The 23,141-nt window shown below is 39.3% G+C and overlaps 1 protein-coding gene across 1 annotated transcript in view; it reads right to left on the bottom strand.

The window, feature by feature from the left end:
- Nucleotides 1–830: 830 nt before the first annotated feature.
- Nucleotides 831–23,141, bottom strand: part of pard6b (par-6 partitioning defective 6 homolog beta (C. elegans)) — a 59,238-nt gene continuing 36,927 nt past the window's right edge. Inside the window, exon 3 of the mRNA XM_062052612.1 lies at nt 831–6,810. Within this exon, the coding sequence (XP_061908596.1) occupies nt 5,927–6,810 (884 nt within the window). The 3' untranslated portion in view covers nt 831–5,926. The remainder of the gene's footprint in view (nt 6,811–23,141) is intronic.

The following is a 23,141-nucleotide window of genomic DNA, read 5'->3' on the forward strand; positions in this document are numbered from 1 at the left end:
GCAATTTTGTAGCCGCACACCTTAGTCATATGACTTGGTACCTGAAACAGGCTAGTTAGGATTTATTTTCAATTATTTTATTATAACATTTATTATTAAATATTGTATTAACTATTGTTTTATTTTTAAAAGTTCCTGTACGAGCATTGCATTTAATGGGAATTTTGCCTCCACCAAGATGGCCGCCACGTCACTTAGCATGGCTGTTACATATCTCTGAGCATACTTTTTTTTTTAAATATAAATATCAGTCAGCTTTATTCCTTGTCAGAAGAAAGTTACAAATCTCAAAGTGTCTTAGTATGTCCATATTATACATATACTTACTAAATTATAGGGTAATTACATACATTTTTCAAACGACTTTGGAACAAGGGGCTAAAAAAGAGCAATACGCAACATATAAATACTGTAGTCAATCAAATAACTCTGTTGATATTTAAAACCTAATAGGATCATTTAATATAATCAAATTAAAATGTAGAGGAAAAAAAACATGAATAACGTGTTTCTTGTTTTGTGTACATTTGTTACTGTTGCTATATGCAGGGCAGCCATCATGAATGGTAGGTTCGGGGGTTGCGGGATTCCTAGATACCATCCAAATAATTCACATTTTTCTCGTCAAACAACTACACTGTCAAATAAATACAGTTAAAAGATTATCAAACTTCACGTTAAAACTACCAAGTTTGAACAAATCCTAAACAAGCTGTAAATCTTTAGTCGGTTTTTAATGCAAACGCAGTTAGCAAGTGTCCTGCAGATGGCGCCAGAAAGCAACATTTAAAATACTTAGCAAAATGAAGGCACAGCAAACACAGCAACTACATATAATTTATTATTATTTAATATTATTCCATCCATCTCCTCCGATCAACAAGTATAGGTGTACATCTATTTATTCATACAGCTCCAGTAAGAAACATATTCACTATGTCATAAAAATGTACATCATTTAAAGCGTCCAATATGAAAATACTGACAAATCTTCAATACAAATCTAAATATATAACAGTATTTTATCTGGCAAGCATGACGCCGTAGTTCAATAATTTCTTTTAAAAAAAAAACATGAAAGGAAAGATGAAAATGTTCTGCTTTCAAATAAGAATTCACAGTATGGAAAAAAAAAAAAAAACTTTAAAAACTCCCCCTGTTTAAGCCAAAAAGTCTGCTACTGATATCATCCACAAACAAACATATTGATTATGAAAAATCAAGTCATAAAATACGTAGACAGAGGGCATGATTAGATGATAAATACAAGTGTTGCAGGTAAAGAAATCATTTAACATGAGTTACAGTAGGAATGACACATTAGTATCCCATGTACCACATTAGGATTTCAAACATGTACAGTAGAGATGTGTGTGTTTCCAGTCTTAGATAATCACAGTCTCATCAACAGATTCTAATCATAATTTCCAGCATATACAAAAGTATAAGACAAAATGAAATCTTCCAAACAAATAAATCATTACAAATATTGCTCTCATCAAATCACACACTGAATGTCATTCATGTGTAAGAAAAAAAAACAAAAAAAACTAAATGGACACAAGGGTGGATTGTTTGGGGCGAAACATATTTAAAAAGAGACATTTTAACATATGAAGATAAACTCCTTCGTGTTCTTCATGTTACAGTGTTGCTATCAATGTGCCAAATATCCACCGTGGAAGTAAACAGACACTTTTCAATTTATGGACCCTTCTAGAAAAAACATTTTCTGTCAAGCTCAAGGAAATATGCGGGGACGGACCATAAAAGTCACATCTGTAGAAATATGGAGCAGGGACAGGAAGGAAATATGCCAAAATACAACCTGAACATTCTACAGTTTGGAGACAGGACCAAAAACATGCCTGCAAGGGCCACACCAGCTTTTTCTTTGGCTTTTTTGTGATAACAAAGAAGGGTACCGTGCAGTAATGGCAAAGGAGGAAAACGCGTGATTATAACCATAGAACTTATTGAACATAGTGGTAGAGTAGCAACAAAATGTCAATACAGAATGGTACCAGTCATGGCAAAGAGAAAACCATAGAACTTATTAACATAGTGGTAGTGTAGCAACAAAACATCCATACAAAGAGTTCCAGTCATGGCTAAGTGTGATTATAACCTTAGAACTTATTAAACATAGTGGTAGAGTAGCGACAAAATGTCAACACAGAAGTGTACCAGTCATGGCAAAGTGGAAAAGTGTGACGATAACCATAGACACAGGGTAGAAACAAAATATTGAAGTGTACCAGTCATGGCAAAGAGGAAAAGTGTGACGATAACCATAGAACTTACTAAACATAGTGGTAGAGTAGCAACAAAACAACACAGAAGGACATCAGTCATGGCAAAGAGGAAAAGTGTGACGATAACCATAGAACTTACTCAACATAGTGGTAAAGTAGCAACAAAACAACACAGAAGAGTAGCAGTCATGGCAAAGAGGAAAAGTGTGACGATAACCATAGACACAGGGTAGTAAAAAAACATTGAAGGGTAGCAGTCATGGCAAGAGGAAAAGTGTGACGATAACCATAGACACAGGGTAGAAACAAAATATTGAAGTATACCAGTCATGGCAAAAAGGAAAAGTGTGACGATAACCATAGAACTTACTAAACATAGTGGTAGAGTAGCAACAAAACAACACAGAAGGACATCAGTCATGGCAAAGAGGAAAAGTGTGACGATAACCATAGACATATGGTAGTAACAAAACATTGAAGGGTAGCAGTCATGGCAAAGAGGAAAAGTGTGACGATAACCATAGAACTTACTAAACATAGTGGTAGAGTAGCAACAAAACAACACAGAAGGGTAGCAGTCATGGCAAAGAGGAAAAGTGTGACGATAACCATAGACTTAGGGTAGTAAAAAAAAATTGAAGGGTACCAGTCAAGGCAAAGAGGAAAAGTGTGACGATAACCATAGACACAGGGTAGAAACAAAATATTGAAGTGTACCAGTCATGGCAAAGAGGAAAAGTGTGACGATAACCATAGAACTCACTGAACATAGTGGTAGAGTAGCAACAAAACAACACAGAAGAGTAGCAGTCATGGCAAAGAGGAAAAGTGTGACGATAACCATAGACATAGGGTAGTGAAAATACATTGAAGGGTAGCAGTCATGGCAAAGAGGAAAAGTGTGACGATAACCATAGAACTTACTAAACATAGTGGTAGAGTAGCAACAAAACAACACAGAAGGGTAGCAGTAATGGCAAAGAGGAAAAGTGTGACGATAACCATTGACACAGGGTAGTAAAAAAACATTGAAGGGTAGCAGTCATCGCAAAGAGGAAAAGTGTGACGATAACCATAGAACTTATTAAACAGAGTGGTAGCGTAGCGAGAACATGTCAACACAGAAGGGTAGCAGTCATGGCAAAGAGGAAAAGTGTGATGATAACCATAGAACTTACTAAACATAGTGGTAGAGTAGCAACAAAAAACACAGAAGGGTAGCAGTCATGGCAAAGAGGAAAAGTGTGACAATAACCATAGAACTTACTAACCATAGACAGTAGTAACAAAACATTGAAGGTACCAGTAATGGCAAAGAGAAAAAAGTGTGATAACCATAGAACTTACTCAACATAGTGGTAGAGTAGCAACAAAACATCAACACAGAAGGACACCAGTCATGGCAATGAGGGAAAAGTGTGACGATAACCATAGACATAAGAAAAGCAGCTTGTCTGGCTGCTCAGTACAATTTGCCAAAGTCAACCATAAATTGACCTCAATATAAGAGATGTATTTCTCCCTGGATAAAAGCTAAAAATGAGACTTGTCTTATATTTGAGTCTAACGATTAATACAGGTGGCGCAAAAAGAACATTGTTTTTTGTCATATTTAGTGTTTAAAAATACAGTTTCCCCAAAAAAGTCGTCTTTTGTGTATAGTACAAATATTCCGCAGTTCGCTCGGTCTTTTATGCTAATTCGCCACACTAGTCGGTCGTCGGGGGCCAAGTGTCTCCGTCCAGTTAGAAATCAATACGATAAAAAGGGAATGTTTGTCTTTATGCGAGGTTATCAAAAGATACGTCAAGTTAGCTTCTTTTTACACTTGAATGACAGTGGAAAAATGTTCAAATATTGCCTGTGGCGACGGCCACAGTTTGACCCTGGAACAGACGAGCTGCTTGAACCCAATACGATATGGACCTTCGATATGCGTATCAAAAATATGATTGATCAGTCAATTGTTCATATATATATATATATATATATTTTTTTTTTAAGCATCTGAGAGGCCCAGAAGTTTGCTCTTGAAACAAAAAAAACATTATTATAATAATATTGTTATTATTGCAGGTTGTAGTGCTTGCTCAACGTCTTGTGGACGATTGTCGTGCTAAAAAAGTCGTTTGTGTGTTGGACTTCATCAAGGCGCTCACTTCTGCCCCCTGGAGGAAGCTCAGGTAGATACAGAAGTGTGTGTAAGTGTGTGTGTGTGTGTGTGTTCTGGCAATGCTAACTTAATGGGGACATCGCTCTGTTTACACAGTCACCTTTAGGGGACTTTTGACGGTATGGAGACAAAAAAACAGGTGCCCTAAAGGGAAACCTTTTTAAATGATAGTCAGATCCATTCTGAAGATGCCTAAGTGGGCTTTGGCCCATAAAACATGTTTACTGGTTAGTGCGGGGGTCGGCAACCTCTTTAGCGCCACCCTAGTGGCTCTCTGGAGCTTTTTCAAAAATATATGAAAAATGGAAAAAGATGAGGTGGAAAAAAAAATAAAAAATTGTTTCAATATGGTTTCTGTAGGAGGACAAACATGACGCAAACCTCCCTAATTGTTATAAAGCACACTGTTTATATTAAACATGCTTCACTGATTCGAGTATTTGGCGAGCACCGTTTTGTCCTACTAATTTTGGCGGTCCTTGAACTCACCGTAGTTTGTTTACATGTATAACTTTCTCCGACTTTCTAGGACGTGTTCTATGCCACTTCTTTTTCTGTCTCATTTTGTCCACCAAACTTTTAACGTTGTGCACGAATGCACAAAGGTGAGTTTTGTTGACGTTATTGACTTGTGCAGAGTGCTAATCAGACATATTTGGTCACTGCATGACTGCAAGCTAATCGATGCTAACATGCTATTTAGGCTAGCTATATGTACATATTGCATCATTATGCCTCATTTGTAGGTATATTTGAGGTCATTTAGTTTCCTTTAAGTCCTCTTAATTCAATTTATATCTCATGACACACTATATGTAATATGGCTTTTAATTTTTTGAGGCTCCAGACAGATTTGTTTTTGTATTTTTGGTCCAATATGGCTCTTTCAACATTTTGGGTTGCCGACCCCTGGGTTAGTTTGAGTGTGAGACATTTGCACAGCAGCCCCCTCATCGGGCTGTAGCTGGTACTGCACTCGCTGTAGTGCTGTATTCTGAGGATCATGTCATATTTAATTAGAACTTTTTTATTTATTTTTTAAAAATTTTTTTAATAAATGGTCCTCAGTAGTCACGTACACATTTGTGTGAATTATGCAAAATGATTTAAATTTGGTCCCCATGAACCATATGAAGTCTTTTTCCCCAGTAAGAATGATCAGCACATTACTTCATCAATCCAGAGATTTAAAGACGTGTATGAGCTAACTGGGCAGTGGCCATTTTACCAAAATTTTTTTATGCCTCCACAACCTGTAGAAAGGGTGGTCCCCACAAGTGATGATCAAAAACTTGGTCCCCATTCCAAATGATAACCAGTATGTGTGTGTGTGTGTGTGTGTGTGTGTGTGTATTGTGCCCGCAGTATTTGTGGCGCCAGAGTGGCGTCCACACACACGCGTGGGCATGGAGGTGTTTTAGGTGTAAATGTTAGGACGTAGAAATATTTACATTTCAGTATGCTTCACCGTCATTGGCTGCCGGCTTAGCGTGCAGATCTACAGTGTTATGACGGTGCCGTCCTCCTCAAGACTCCGCCTACTCACGGCTATGTCGGGCGACGGCGTGGAGGACTTGGCCCTGCTCAGCGAGCCGCTGCTGGCGCTGCTCGTCACGCCGCCGTTGACCGAAAGCGGGGGCGGCGAGGCGGCCGCTCGCAGGTTGAGGTGCGGCTCGTAGCGGGGAGGCGGCGGAATGCCGAAGTCGGGCTCCGCCTCGATCACCAGGTCCTCGTCGTCCTCGTCGCTGTCCATCTCGCCGACAGGGAAGTTCTGGATAATGTGTGAGGGCGCCAAGGAGGCGGCGGCGAGGCCGGCGGATGAGGAGTAGCCGTAGTAGCTGGCCCCGCTGTCTGAAGAGCGTCCGGAGCTACCGGACGCCCCGCCGCCGCCGCCGCTCCCTCGGACGATGTTGTTCCGCTGGTTGGCTGGCTTGACGGTGATGATGAGGTTGTGGCTGTTGGCGATCATCATGTCCGTCACTTGGTCCAGAGACTTCCCGGCCACCTCGATGCCGTTCACCTCCAGGACCTCGTCGTTGACGGCCAGCAGCCCCGTGCTCTCCGCCAGGCCGCCGGGCACCATCCGGGAGATGAAAATGCCGGGGACCTTCTCCAAGCCCTGCGGCGTGACCCGCACGCTGGACCCGTCGCGGATGTAGAAACCCAGAGGCTTCTCCTGGCCGTGCTTGTACAGGCGCACCCGGCGGTGCGTCTCGGGCAGGATGTCCACGTCGATGATGGAGGACACGGGGCGGAAGTCCTTCGGAAGGCTGATGATCACCGGCGGCTTCTTCCTGTTGGCGTCGGGCCGGAGGAGAACAGCCGAAAGCCCCGTGTTTTTCTTCCTGGTCAGCGAGTCGCTCCCGAAGAAATCTGCTTCCTCTGCAAAACACATGAAGCAGAAATTGTTACTCAATGCTGAATTAAACCAGGGGTGTCCAAACTATTGCCCGCTATACCGAGCTTGGTACAATATATATACTTTTAAAGGCCTACTGAAACCCACTACTACAGACCACGCAGTCTGATAGTTTATATATCAATTATGAAATCTTAACATTGCAACACATGCCAATACGGCCGGGTTAGATTAGTAAAATGCAATTTTAAATTTCCCGCGAAATATTCTGCTGAAAACATCTCGGTATGATGACGTTTGCGCGTGACGTCATGGATTGTAGCGGACATTTTGGGACACCATTGTGGCCAGCTATTAAGTCGTCTGTTTTCATCGCAAAATTCCACAGTATTCTGGACATCTGTGTTGGTGAATCTTTTGCAATTTGTTTAATGAACAATGGAGACAGCAAAGAAGAAAGCTGTAGGTGGGAAGCAGTGTATTAGCGGCCGGCTGCAGCAACACAAACACGTAGAGAACTGGGACAACAGAGACTCTTACCAGGAGGACTTTGAGTTGGATACGCGCTACCGTGAGTACGCAGCTGCGGCTTCCAAACATTTGATCGCTTGCCCGTACGTGTGTGCCGCTATGTGCATGTCACGTACGTGACTTTGGGGAAATATATGTGCTGTATGAACTTTGCGGAAGTGAACGGTACTTTGGGCTGTGGGATTGAGTGTGTTGTGCGGGTGTTTGATTTGTATTGGTGGGTTATATGGACGGGAGGGGGGAGGTGTTTGTTATGTGGCATATTAAATATAAGCCTGGTTGTGTTGTGGCTAATAGAGTATATATAAGTCTTGTGTTTATTTACTGTTTTAGTCATTCCCAGCTGAATGTCAGGTCCCACCCGCCTTTCACAGCATCTTCCCTATCTGAATCGCTTCCACTGCCCTCTAATCCTTCACTCTCACTTTCCTCATCCACAAATTTTTCATCCTCGCTCAAATTAATGGGGTAATCGTCGCTTTCTCTGTCCGAATCGCTCTCGCTGCTGGTGGCCATGATTGTAAACAATGTGCAGATGTGAGGCGCTCCACAACCTGTGACGTCACGCTACTTCCGGTACAGGCAAGGCTTTTTTATCAGCGACCAAAAGTTGCAAACTTTATCGTCGATGTTCTCTACTAAATCCTTTCAGCAAAAATATGGCAATATCGCGAAATGATCAAGTATGACACATAGAATGGACCTGCTATCCCCGTTTAAATAAGAACATCTCATTTCAGTAGGCCTTTAATCTGCATAGGAATATTGGCATTTTGGTAATAAAGGTTTCATGATAGGCTGCTCACTCGTTAGGTACACCTAGCTTGGTAAAATACAATTTTGGTTAAAAATCCATAGAAAACCACTCAAATATAAATAAATGAAAACTTCTTTCTCCAAGAAAGACAATGCATTACATCAGTGTTTTTCAACCACTGTGCCGTGGCACACTAGTGTGCCGTGAGATACAGTCTGGTGTGCCATAGGAGATTATGTAGTTTCACCTATTTTGGTTAAAAATATTTTTTGCAAACCAGTAATTATAATCCGCAAATAATGTGTTGTTGTTAAGTGTCGGTGTAGTCTAGAGATCGGCAGAGTAACCATGTAATACTCTTTCATATCAGTAGGTGGCAGCAGGTAGCTAATTGCTTTGTAGATGTCAGGAACATGGTTTGTCGTGATCACAATATGCAGACGACAGCGGGAGGCAGTGTGCAGGTAAATCGAACGTTTAAACCAAAAATAACACAAGGCGAGAGCCCCTAAGAAAAGGCATTGAAGCTTAGGGATGGCTATTCAAAACGAAACTAAATCTGAACTGGCTACAAAGTAAACAAAAACAGAATGCTGGACGACAGCAAAGACTTACAGCGTGTGGAGCAGACAGCGTCCACAAAGTACATCCGTACATGACATGACAATCAACAATGTTCACACAAAGAAGGATAAAAAAAAACTTAAATAGTCTTGATTGCTAAAACAAAGCAGGTGCGGGGAATAGCGCTCAAAGGAAGACATGAAACTGCTACAGGAAAATACCAACAGAAGAGGAGCACAGCACCAGAACTAAAACACTACGCACGGGAAAACAGCAAAAAACTCAAAATACCGTATTTCCTTGAATTGGCGCAGGGAATATAGTATTCGCATGTCTAGAATTACTGCCGGGTCAAGCTCGTTTCTCAAAATAATTAACGCATGCTTGGCCTTATCGCCGGTTCATTATTGACGCTGGATCAAATTCGTTTCGCAAAATATTAATTTTATTATTGCATGTCTATAATTTTCGCCGGGTCAAACTCGTTTCGCAAAATATTTAGCATATGGCTAGAACTTCCACCGGGTCAAATTTGTTACGTCACGAGTGACGCTTTATCTGTCCTCATTTTCAAAATGGAGGAAGCTGCTTTCAGTAGTTTGCAATCGAACAAAGGAAAAAAGATAAAGAGCTACCGGTATTCAGTAGGATTTAAGGTCCAAGCTATTGAATACCGGTGCAGTATGCTAAAAAGAACAGTAAGCAGCTATGTTTTATTAATATACCGTAGCTGCGTGTGTCAAATACTGTATGAGTCATGAAATGACTCCCGCCTCCTGGTGGTAGAGGGCGCTGCCGCGCTAGTGATCCTTCTTGCGACTTCCGGTACTGCAGAAGAAGTGAACACACGCAGCAAGACATTTTTTTTTTTCCTCTGCCTGAACTTTTAACAAGGAGGATTACATACCGCTATCTAAAATAAAACAGTTTTCTAAACTGGACTTTTAATCGAAGCAGGAGGTAATAATTAAAGGAATATCTCCATCGAGACAGAGAGACTTTTAAAACGGAAGAAAGAAAATAAGGAAGACTTCTATAAACAAGTTATCGATGCTTTTGGTCAGAAGGAGCTGCAAATGGACTCCATTTATAAGTACAGGTAAGACCATAATAACGTTTTTTTTAATTAAATGTGCTTTTCATGATGGTATATGCTTACATCACACTCAAAGCGCACGCCTAAATTTACCACATTCCTTTTGGTAAACGCCGGAGTGAGAAGAGGTTTTAAAATAATTACCGCATGCACGGCCATCCCGCCGGTTTCCGGTAAACGCCGGAGTGACAGGAGGTTTTAAATTAATTAGCGCCCCTGCGGCTATTCAAGGAAATACGGTAAGTCAGGGCGTGATGTGACAGGTCGTGACAGTACACCTACTTTGAGACAAGAGCTATAGTGATGCATGCTTGGTTATGGTTTAAATTAATATCCAACAATTGCGACAATGACTTTTTATTGTCAATATTGGCTGCTGAGTTTAATGTTTTTAACATTCTCTGCTCACGGTGTGCCTCTGGATTTTTTCAATGAATAAAATGTGCCTTGGCTCAAAAAAGGTTGAAAAATACTGCATTACATGATGCTCAAAAGTTAGATACACCTAGCTTGGTAAAATACCCTTGGAACAAGAAAATTCCCGCGGAAATTTTGATGGGTCTGCTATCTGTGCCCTGGACCTCTGGCCGGGGGTCGCCGGAAGCCGCCGTACTTTGAAGATGGTGCCGAGTGTCCGAATCCGTGAGTTTTAGGAGCAACTGTACAAAATGAGCAACAGAGCTAGCCTTCCTTCCGACGGCCATCCGGCCAAAACCAAAAAAAGGACACAACATTTTTTTTAGCCAAGGTAAAAGGAGACAAGTGTGTGAACAAAATGAGACGTTAAACACCAAGCTACGTGAAAGTATGGCTGAGCTACAAGAGGAGGCAATCTTGTCTTTTTGGCGTTCGTATCGAAGCAATCGTCCATTAAAAAGGGTATGTACCAATTAAATTGGTCCATTGTTTTTGTTTTTTTTATTTGTGAATAGCGTTGCCATGGTAAAACGAATTGTTCCCAACTTAAAGTACCATTATAGGGGCGAGCGAGACCTTTCCGACTGTGTAACATGTGTGGGGGTTTGTTGGCTGGTTCATCTCGTATTAATCGTAAGAGAAACGTAAAAGTTGAAGTATGAGCAATAATAATACGCAATGCAGCAGGCCCATAATTAATCATTTTGGCTGCAACCAACAACTAATTTGATAATCGATTAATCTGTCGATTATTACTTCGATTAATAATCGGATAAAGGAGACAAACTACATTTCTATCCTTTCCAGTATTTTATTGAAAAAAACAGCATACTGGCACCATACTTATTTTGATTATTGTTTCTCAGCTATTTGTAAATGTTGCAGTTTATAAATAAAGGTTTATAAAAAAATACAATAAAAAAAGTAGCCTCTACACATGCGCATAGCATAAATCCAACGAATCGATGACTAAATTAATCGCCAACTATTTTTATAATCGATTTTAATCGATTAGTTGTTGCAGCCCTATTAATAATACACAGAAAACTAGTCAAATGTAAAAAATAAACTTCTTTCTCCAAGAAAGACAAAGTATGCTATTTTGCTTACCATTTAGGAACACTTAGCTTGATCAAATATATATTGTTTTAATTTGGAGAAGAGTAGAAACATGTTGCTGACAAAGCAAGCATGTTTTATGGAGACAAATCACGATATGCTACCCACTCGTTAGGTACACCTTGCTTGGTGACGTAGAAGAAAACTAGTCAAATGTAAAATAGCCTTCTTTCTCCAAGAAAGACAGTGCATGATATGTTGCTCACTAGTTAGGTACGCCAAGGTTGGTAAAATAAATAGTTTTATTTGGAGAAGAGCAGGAACATTTTGCTAACAAAGTAAGTTTGTTTCATTAAGACAGTGCATGATATGCTGCCCACTAGTTAGGTACACGTATTTTGGTAAAACAGATATTGTTTTAATCTTTATAAGAGTAGTAGCATTTTGCAGACAAAGTAAGTTTGTTTAATTAAGACTAATTAGGTACATCTAGGCTGGTAAAAATATAATTTAAAAAAATAATTCACAGATAACTACCGGTACTCAAATGTTAAATAGCCTTCTTTCTCTAACAAAGACATTGTATGATATGCTGCTCACTAGTTAGGGACACCTACCTTGGCAAAAAATAGATTGTTTTAATCTGCATAAGAGTAACAGTATTTTGCTGTCCAAGTACAGTATTTTTCAGACTATAGGGCGCATTTAAAATCCTTTCATTTTCTCAAAAATCGACAGTGCGCCTAATAACTCGGTGCGCCTAATGTACGGCATAATTCTGGTTGTGCTTACTGACCTAGAAGCAATTTTATTTGGTACATGGTGTAATAAGTGTGACCAGTAGATGGCAGCCATACATAAGAGATACATGTAGACTGCAATGTGATGGCATTAAAACACCAAAACTTTAAATGTTCCATTGAGAATATAGAACATTACACACGGTGCTCAAAGATCTGTCAAAATGTTTTTAGTACGACTTCGGGAAGCTTGATGGATTGTCGGCGCATTAAACATACGAGTATTATTATGGTGTGTGTATAAGGACCACAAAATGGCACCTATTAGCAGAAAGGAACCACCATTACATGTTATGTAGACCACAAGGAAGTGTTTTAAATTTAGAAAAAAATCATAATATGACCCCTTTAATGCGCCTTATGATCCGGTGCGGCTTTTGTATGAAAAAAGACCTGAATAGACCCGCTCATCGGCAGTGCGCCTTATAATCCGGGGCGCCCTATGGTCCAAAAACATACAGTAAGTTTGTTTAATTAAGACAGTGCATGATATGCTACTCACTAATTAGGTTCATCTAGCCTGGTAAAAATACAATTTTAATAAATAATCCACAGATAACTACTCAACTCAAATGTAAAATAGCCTTTCTTAAACAAAGACATTGCTGCTCACTAGTTAGGGACACCTACCTTGGCAAAAATAGATTTTGTTTTAATCTGCATAAGAGTAACAGCATTGTGCAGTCAAAGTAAGTGCCTTTAATGAAGACCGTGCATGATATGCTGCTTGCTGTGTCATCGTCTCCTCTGAAGCAAACACCAACAATGGTGACACTGAAAGTGGGACAAAGTATTCAGCAGACTACAAAAGAGACATAGCGCTTTGGAATATCAGCACACATCTTTTGTGTGCTCACTGTTGAACGAGCAGACGTGTTGGATGTGTGCTCTGTATTAGCTAGAAAAAACAATGTGTGTGCGCACACATCATCTTCGAAAAAACACCCATCAGCTGATGATTCCAAAGCCATATGAAAAAAATAATTGACAAATATGTTTAACATTATTCAGGACCAAAAACTGATTGCAATTCATATTTTTTTTGTATTTAAGTTCACTTCATGACATCAAACGCCTTTCATCTTAGTTTAGTTATTTATTTTTAACTTAATTTGTGTTAACTAATTATAATTAAATTAGTTAACCAATTTAGATTTTAAACATGTATTTCTAATTAAATTTTGGTTCAATGTAATCTCAAACCCTGTTATTATTTTCACAAGTACGGTACATTTTTAATAATGATTTTGAGTGCATGAGAGAGTGGAAAGTAGAACGAGGCTCTCTTTGACACTGACCACTCATCATACTTCAAATGCACATACTGCCATATTGTGGACTTCATAAATACCTACATCAGGAGGTTGCCTACAGCCACAGCTGTTTGTCAATGGTTTCTTTTACCTCATTAGAGACCCCAGCGGTTGGCAGCTTCAGTAGCCCACGCACCTGCCGATGAGCAGCAACACAACCAATGCTCAGTCAGCATTAACAGTGCTGACGAGGGTTGTCCCGATACCGGTACTAAAATGTATTGATACTCTTCTAAATAAAAGGGTACCACAAAAAATGCCATTATTGGCTTTATTTTAACACAACATCTTGGTGTACATTAAACATATATGTTTATTATTGCAAGTTTGGCCTTAAATAAAATAGTAAACATACTAGACAACTTTTCTTTTAGTAGTAAGTAAACCAACAAAGGCTCCTAATTAGTCTGCTGACATATGCAGTAACATATTGTGTCATTTATCATTCTATTATATTGTCAAAATGATTAAGAAACAGCGGTAAAAATGGATTATTAATCTACTTGTTCATTTGCGGTTAATATCTGCTTATTTTCTGTTTTAACATGTTCTATCTACACTTCTATTCAAATGTAGGGCTGCAACAACTAATCGATTAAATCGATTAAAATCGATTACCAAAATAGTTGGCGATTAATTTAGTCATCGATTCGTTGGAACTATGCTATGCGCATGCGCGGAGGCTTTTTTTTAATAAAAAATTTTTGGTTATTTTTTATTTTTATAAACCTTTATTTATAAACTGCAATATTTACAAACAGCTGAGAAACAATAATCAAAATAAGTACAAAAACCGTACAAAACAGCGCCAGGGCGGCAGTTAGGCTACGTCTCATGAGGTGGCGTAAGCTAGCCAATGATGTGTCATGTGCAGCTCACGTGACGACGGCGTCTCCTTTGCTGGAAAAATTCGAAAAATGGCGCAGGAAAACACTACCGATAGTTTAGCGGAGAAACATCTTGAGGTTATTGCTTCAATGGAGAAAAGTGTACGACCTAAGTCGTCAAAAGTGTGGGAACACTTTACTTTAAAGACTTCAAAGAAGACCGTTTCCTGCAAAATGGCACGGAAGTACAACATTGCTTCAGGAGCACCTGAAGAAGAAACATGTTGGAGCCATGGATGAAGGGAAGAACTCACAGTATGTAACTTTTTAAGTCCATAGTGGCAACAAGCATTCATGAGTTCAGCTTTTTTGTGAGTAACGTTAAAGTTATGCCTTTGTTGCAACGCGGGGCTGATAATGTGTCTCCGGCACATTTGACTCCGTTTTGAGAGAGAAAACGCACGGTTACCAATTTCGAAATAAACGTAACGGACAGAAATATCTCAGGTTGGTTTCATAATGGATCAATGTAGCCGGGCTGATAAAGCTATATAAATATATTTAGATTTGAGTGACGCTTTAGTATAACTAATATTTCATGCTATTATTCAGAGGCAGCCTAAAATTAATCCTTTATTATTCACAACAGAAACGTGTACAATATCTGATTCAGTTCTGATGAGTTACATTTCTGTGTTATTATTGGTGTATGCTGCACCCCCAATGTCCACAACATGGTGCCAGTATGCTGTTTTTTTCAATAAAATACTAGAAAGGATAGAAATCTAGTTTGTCTCTTTTATCCGATTATTAATCGATCAATCGAAGTAATAATCGACAGATTAATCGATTATCAAATTAATCATTAGTTGCAGCCCTATTCAAATGTAATAACCACGTATTCTTCTGTTTGATACTTTACATTAGTTTTTTTGATCATACCACAAAGTTAGGTATCGATCCGATACCAAGTAGTTACAGGATCATACATTGGTCATATTTAAAGTCCTCATGTGTCCAGGGGCGTATTTCCTGAGTTTATGAACATAATATGAATTTTTTAAAAAGGAAAAAAGATTTTGTGATGATAAAAAATATAGATGTAATCATAATAGTATTGACTAGATACGCTATTGTACTTGGTATCATTACAGCGGATGTCAGGTGTAGATCCACCCATGGCATTTGTTTACATTCAGGACCGGCGTCATTAGCGGTGACGCCGGTGAGCTACGGTGTGTAGTGAAGCTTGTTTAGCTATTCCTCGTCCTGCAGGGATGATACTTGTAAGAAACGTACTTTATTTGTCGCCATGGAGGTGAGGATTAGTCATTTAGAAGTAGCTAAAACACTGCAGACTCCGGCTGGACGTTTTAAAGCACCTCTTCCTGAGGGCGTTTCAGTGTTATAACTTCACATTTATCTTTAGTTTTTAGACCAAAATGTGCCCATTCTCCCTTTTCTGTCTACACGCAGTGTCTGCTTGTATATACTCTATGATTGTGCGCTGCCGGACATGCTCCTCTGTTTGTAAAACCAGCAATGTCACGACGCGCCGTCATGCCAGTTAAAAAAAAGGGTGGAGCGGGTGAGGAACCGGTACTTTTTAAAGGCGGCATTGTACCGAATATGATTCATTAGTATCGTGGTACTATACCAGTACCGGTATATCGTACCATAAAGATGGATTATGGCAGCACAGGAGGATGCTGTCCATGTGATTATGTGGTTCTGTATTTGCATGTGTTTCTCCGCAGTTACGTGTATGTCCATGGAGTTGTGCACAATCATGTGACGTGAGCGTTACGTAAGGTGTCGTGCTGCGAAGTCAAAGTCTGAGCTGACAATAAAATGTTGTAGAGGAAAAATGCCTCCAGGGGACGTGTCAGCATCTTCATATTCATCTTCATACGCACACGGAAGCACAAAGCGACTTGAACGCAGCATGTCATCATCTTCCTAGCCGTGTCTCCATGACGCTAACCCTCAATCGTAGCTATGCATTTGTGAAGGCTCATTAGCGCTTGGACTATAATTGTCTGAACAGCCTCCAAGCAAGACTCTTTAGTACGAACCTTCCTTGGATGTGTTCAACAAAGAAGTACAGAGTGGCAAAAGAGCAGGATTCTATTTTGCAAGAGTTACTATAAATAGTAACCTCTTGATACTAAAGCACAGCAGCTGTGACTGATTATAGACAATACAGTACACTCGAGCTGTGCAGAAAATAAACCTTTCACTATTTACATACTGTACATTGGTAGTTATACATGTGCCTGCTTGCATATGCAATGGCCATGTTGTAATATATGTTCATATGTGGATTAATTGGCCTTACATGATTTCTCATGGAATCATGGCTTTGGTTTTCGTGTGATTCGTGTTAGTTGTCCGTTCCAAAAGGTCAGACTAACAAAATCCGAGCTGGTACCACTGTATAGTAGGGGTGTAACGGTACGTGTATTTGTATTGAACCGGGGGTTCCGGTTCGGTTCGGAGGTGTACCGAACGAGTTTCCACACGGACATATTAAGTAGCGTAACTCACGTTGTGTAAACAATGCACACCGAGGCACAACACACGGCATGCCAGCAGCTAACGGGCTACGATAGACTAAACATACGTCCTCTTTTCACCGGACGTGTCCTCTTTTGCGGAGCTGTCAGGGCGGAGCTTCTTAAATGCCTCAAATGTCCGGCATTTTGAGTTAGGGTTGCGTGTATTTTCAATGTACGTTCAGGGTTAAGAAGGGGTTAAAAAAAAAACAAATTGTGCGTGCAGCAGCATTGGTGAGGGAGGGGCAGAGACAGAGAGAGCGAGAGAGTTATGATAAACGCGCATGCGTCGCCAGGCTCTGCTTTTTATCCATAGATTTATCAGATTAAATTTTTTATTATCTATAGCAGGGGTGTCAAAAGTGTGCCCCGTAGGCCATTTGCGGCCCACAGCTAATGTTTTAAAGGCCCACGGCACATTCTAAAAATACTATTAAAATAAACAAAAACATAACAAAAGTGAAATAAAAAAGCTTAAAGGTTAAATGTAATTTAGAAAAAGTTGCAATGTTGACTAATAAAACAAAGCTGTTTTTTTTCCTTTCAAACTGTCATTGCTCAAAACATAATATTGAATCAAAATCAATGTTATTATGAATTATTGACCTATCCAAGGTTCCGATTACTTCACATCAAATATTCCACTAAGAAAAAAAATTTTGGTGGAAGATTTTGCAAATTTGGTAAATAAATAACCCAAAAATTTATATTTTGTTGTTTTCTTACTGTACCGAAAATTAACCGTGACCTCTAAACCGAAGTACGTACCGAACCGAAATGTTTGTGTACTGCTACACCCCTACTGTATAGACACATATATAACCAACAAACTAAAACAAAAATATGTAAGGAGCAAGGAGGTCATTGATGTCATGCTATATACAACCATTAAGTCATCATTGCACTACTCCCAGGCACATTTGCATGATTTCTAGGGATTGCTACTGTAGGATATGATTTATTTATTTGGCATCCACATGTACTTTGAGGATATTGGGTTTTTTTACGTTTCTTTAAGATCTCGTTTTCAGCACACTGAATGCCATCGTACAATAGATAGATAGATAGATAGATAGATAGATAGATAGATAGATAGATAGATAGATAGATAGATAGATAGATAGATAGATAGATAGATAGATAGATAGATAGATAGATAGATAGATAGATAGATAGATGGATAGATAGATAGTACTTTAAAGCTGCAGCTATTTTAGTAATTGATTAATCTTTAAATAAGTTTGTTCGATTAATTAAGTAATCAGATAAAACACACTTTGTAGCTTTTTACCATGAATTGATTAACGTGGACCCAGACTTACACAAGTTGAAAAACTTATTCGGGTGTTACCATTTAGTGGTCAATTGTACAGAATATGTACTGTACTATTTAATAAAAGTTTCAATCAAAATGCTTAAATGCGTGTTTTAGAGGAAATACCGTATTTTCCGCACCCTAAGCCGCACCTAAAAACCACAATTTTTCTCAAAAGCTGACAGCGCGGCTAATAACCCGGTGCGCCTTATATATGGATTAATATTAATATTTATTTTCATAAAGTTTAGGTCTCGCAACTACGGTAAACAGCCGCCATCTTTTTTCCCCGTAGAAGAGGAAGCGCTTCTTCTTCTACGGTAAGCAACCGCCCCCATAGAAGAGGAAGCGCTTCTTCTTCTACTGTAAGCAACCGCCAAGGTGAGCACCCGCCCCCGTAGAAGAAGAAGCGCACGGATATTACGTTTCATTTCATTTGTGTGTTTCTGTAAAGACCACAAAATGTCTCCTACTAAGAGACACGCCTACAAGGTTCCACTGACTTTTGATATTCATGTGAACCGCACTGTGGATACAACGGGAACACGTACGGTGAATATTCGCACCACAGGTAATGAGAAGTCGTCTTCACCGTGGTTCTAGCTTGCCATGCTAACGGCCAGAAACTTCCACCCACGGTGATATTCAAAAGGAAGACCTTGCCAAAAGAGAACTTTCCAGCCGGCGTCATCATAAAAGCTAACTCGAAGGGATGGGTGGATGAAGAAAAGATGAGCGGAGAGACCAGGTGACTTTTTTCACGCAGCTGTTGATCTACGACTGCATGCGCGTCCACATCACAGATGGTGTCAATAAACAAGTGAAGCACACCGAAGAAGAATAATTTGAGGGATTTGTGGATGAGTAATAACTTCAGAAAGTGAGCTTTAAATGTTTATTTTGTGTGTTGTGTTACACTAAAATAAGAGCAACGTTGAGTTATTGATGTTGCTATTGCTCTGCACTATTTTGAGTGTTACTATTTTTGTGATTGCACAATTGCACATCACATTTTGGGAGTGAACAGAGTTGTTAGAACGCTGGTTTGTAATATATTATTAAAGTTTGACTGACCTATCTGACTGTTTTTTTGACATTCCCTTTAGCGTAGCGTAGGTGCAGCTAATAACACAGGGCGGCTAATAGGTAAACAAAGTTTTGAAATATGCCATTCATTGAAGGTGCGGCTTACAACACGGGGCGCCTTATGGTGCGGAAAATACGGTAGTTAAAAATAAATAAATATTTTTTAAGTTGTGCTAACCTTTATTCTAGCTTATTACCGTATTTTTCAGACTATAAAACGCACTTAAAATCCTTAAATTTTTTCAAAAATCGACAGTGCGCCTCCGGTGCGCCTAATGTACGTAATAATTCTGGTTGTGCTTACCGACCTCGACGCAATTTTATTTGGTACATGGTGTAATGATAAGTGTGACCAGTAGATCGTAGTCACACATAAAAGATAAGTGCAGACTGCAATATGACGCCAGTAAATACCTAAACTTTAAATGTTCCATTGAGAATATAGAACATTACACACGGCACTCAAAATCTGTCAAAATGTTTTGGTATGAATTTGAAGCTGCACCGCTTGATGGATTGTCGGCCCATTACGGCTACCATAGTCAGAGGTACTAGTATTACTATGGTGTGCGTATAAGGACCGCAAAATGGCACCCATTAGCAGACATTATCTGGCATTTTGTTTCACAATATTACGCAAACGCAACTTTTCTTACCTTCTGGTACCTGCTGATGTGTATTTGAGATCTGCATAAGTCCTGAAAATTTGCGCACGTCCGCCACTGCAGTCCGTGCCGATAAGCTTCTTCTTTTTCCACTATCTTCTTGTTATGGGGCATTCACCCTCAGCTGTTGCCATTTCTAATATAAAGTAGTGTAAAGTTCTGACCTGTATCTCCCTATGGAAGCGCTAAAAACTACCAGTGTAGTGGGTTTACATAATTCACCCAAGGAACTTTAGTTACCGTATTTTTCGGATTATAAATTGCAGTTTTTTTCATAGTTTGGCCGGGGGTGCGACATATACTCCGGAGCGATTTATGTGTGAAATTAACACATTACCGTAAAATATCAAATAATATTATTTATCTCAAATGGCAGCAATCGTCACACACACTTCAGCGATCGTCACTCACACGTCAACCAATACGAATTCGGCGGGGGAGGGTCATGGCAGAAGTGCATTGTGGGTCATGGGATGCTAACTGCTATATGCTACTGCCGTAGCTATTAAAGTGGATCACATCAACATTGGCGGTAACTTATAAAAACTGAGAAGTACTGAACAAAAATGGCACCGAAAAGGAAATCATATACTGCAGATTACAAGCTGGACGTAGTGAAATATGTAGCAGAGAATGGCAATCGAGCAGCAGAAAGAAAGGACATACCAGAGGCGACACCGGGGAGGAAGATTCCATCGGATTTAGCGATCAGGAGTGACAGATTGTTTGGTAAACGTATAGCATGTTCTATATGTTATAGTTATTTGAATGACTCTTGCCATGATCATATCATTCATCTATTTCATGTCATTTTCACACAATATGCAGTCAGTGAACACATTTCCACAATGCTTACATTTTCTTAACAGACAAGCTAATCCTCCCACGCATTGTTTTTGTATTATCTACGGATGTTAACACACACCATCCCACAACAGCAAAAACAATATTCCAAACCTTAGATACAGTAAAAAAAAAAAAAAAAAAACTCCGCTTCAGCAATGATAGTTAAAAATATATATATATATCTCAGCTGATAATAAACAAACAATTGAATAATTGACAAATAGCTGATTTCTGTTGGGTAATTTGGGCCATACAAAGCTAATTCCAGTCTGGCTTAGACTCAGTGGCAGTGGTCAGGAGGACTTTGAGGAGGGATGTTTCTGGAAACAGAAACCGAAAAAGACAAACACTGTAATGCCTGGAAGAGGAACAGTGAGAGCAAGAAGCCCAGGGAGAAGAGCAGGCCCAAGGAGAGGGCAAAGTAGAGGTGTAAGAATGTGTGGTGATGGCATTCCAAGGGCTTCAAGAACAGTTGTCAGTAATGGATTGGTGCCGCTATCATTGACCATGTAATTAACCAGTCTTTCACTAATAGAGGCTGGTGAAAGAGAGCAGCCCAATTTGATGTGGTCAACGATTTCCTGCCGTTAACTTTGCATATGCATCTTTTAACAAACCAACAGGTAAGTATTATTAAATGTAAAAATGGTGGCTTGTATGTTTTTATGCAAATAATTGTAAAACTGACCCATAAAAGTCAATGCAGTTTTTGTAATGTCAATAGCCAGTATTTTGAAACCTGGTTGACTGCATGTACCTTGTTTAGTGAAAACAAGTGTTATTCTTTCAACAGAATAATTTCGTTTTGGTAAAGTTAGTGTGTGCAGAAAAATATGTGTTCTATTTTGAAATGAAGAGTTAATATATATTTAACATGTGTTTTTGAGAAGAAACTAATCAATTTGACCAATTGTGTTTAGGAGGTGTGAGTCTGTGTTAAGAGTTTAGAAAAAGTATCTGAAGTACAGTTAAGCACTTGAAAAAAAACTGTAGTATAAAAATTTGCTAAAATGGTAAGACTAAAATGTTAGCAGGCTAACCTTAGCATGCGAACATAAAAACAGTTAGTATACTTGCAAGATGGCACCACGTAACGGAATCCATGATTTGTAGGTTTCAAAGTAGAAAATAGCTAACCAATATGGTGACATGTATCCAGATCCATGATTTTTAGGTTCAAACATAAAACATAGCTATAATGCTAATATGAAATGTTAGCATACTAACGTCCTGGTCGGTACAAGATGGCGCCAAGTATCCAAATCCATGAATTTTAGATTTAAACATGAAATATAGCTAAAATGCTAGCATTAAATGTTAGCATCCTAACATAATTGTTAGGTTGCAAGATGGTGCTAAATATCCAAGTCCATGATATTTAGGTTTAAACATAAAAATAGCTTAAATGATAGCACAAAAAAATTGCATGGGAATATTTGGTACACTTGCAAGATGGCGCCAAGTAACGGAATCCATGATTTGTAGGTTTCAAAGTACAAAATAATAGCTAACCAATATGGTTTGGTTGCAAGATGGCGCCAAGTATCCAAATCCATGATTTTTAGATTTAAACAAAAAATAACTAAAATGCTAGCATCAAATGTTAGCATCCTAACAATCGTTAGGTTGCAAGATAATGCTAAATATCCGAGTCCATGATATTTAGGTTTAAACATAAAAATAGCTTAAATGCTAGCACAACATTGCATGGGAATATTTATAATACTCGCAAGATGACCCCAACTTCACCAAGTATCCAAATCCAGGAGTTTTAGGTTTAAACACACTAAAATGCTAGCATGTGAGCAAGCCCTTTGCTTCGCAGCTGGCCCATAATATTACAACAAGTAATATAATGTGATGCAATGATCACCTGCTTACATTAAGTACAGTGTGTGTGTTAGTCAGAGCCACCTAACAAGGAAAAGAAGACAAAGAAAAACACTCAAAGACAACAAGACTAAGGTTGTGCTGTTCTGGAAACACTCGGGTTTGTTGATGACAAGCTCGAACGCTCACCACCACACTCTGTGCCGACGTGTTCCTGACACACACTGATACGTGTGTGTGTGTGTGTGTATGGCAGTTTGAGATTGTGCAGGCAAGAAAAAAGCAGAGCTAGTGCAAAAAGACGTGAGAGAGAAGGAACAAACGCTGACCAAAGAGAGACGGAAAGTGTAATGCATGCAGAGGAGGAGGTGATAAACGCTGAAAAGGAGTATCGGTACATTCCCATGGCTTTGCTATTCCTGGTACTGGATGATAAAGAGCACCTTAAGGCTTGTGATAAGGTAGCAGAAACTAGATGGAGGCCAGGCGGACAAAGCGTGTTTGATGATGGAGTTCCTACTAAATCCTTAATGTGATCATAAGGCTGCTTCCTGTAATCAATTTTAGTCATCAATCTTACATGAACGCAGCTTCCTTCTTGATTTTACTGGAAATGCACACATTCACACATTCACTCTAGCCAACTACAAGCCTGCTTACACAGTACAGGCTCTCCCATTCACACATTTACAT

The sequence above is a fragment of the Entelurus aequoreus genome, linkage group LG07, assembly GCF_033978785.1.
Source record: "Entelurus aequoreus isolate RoL-2023_Sb linkage group LG07, RoL_Eaeq_v1.1, whole genome shotgun sequence".
In the NCBI taxonomy this organism is placed as follows: Eukaryota; Metazoa; Chordata; class Actinopteri; order Syngnathiformes; family Syngnathidae; genus Entelurus; species Entelurus aequoreus.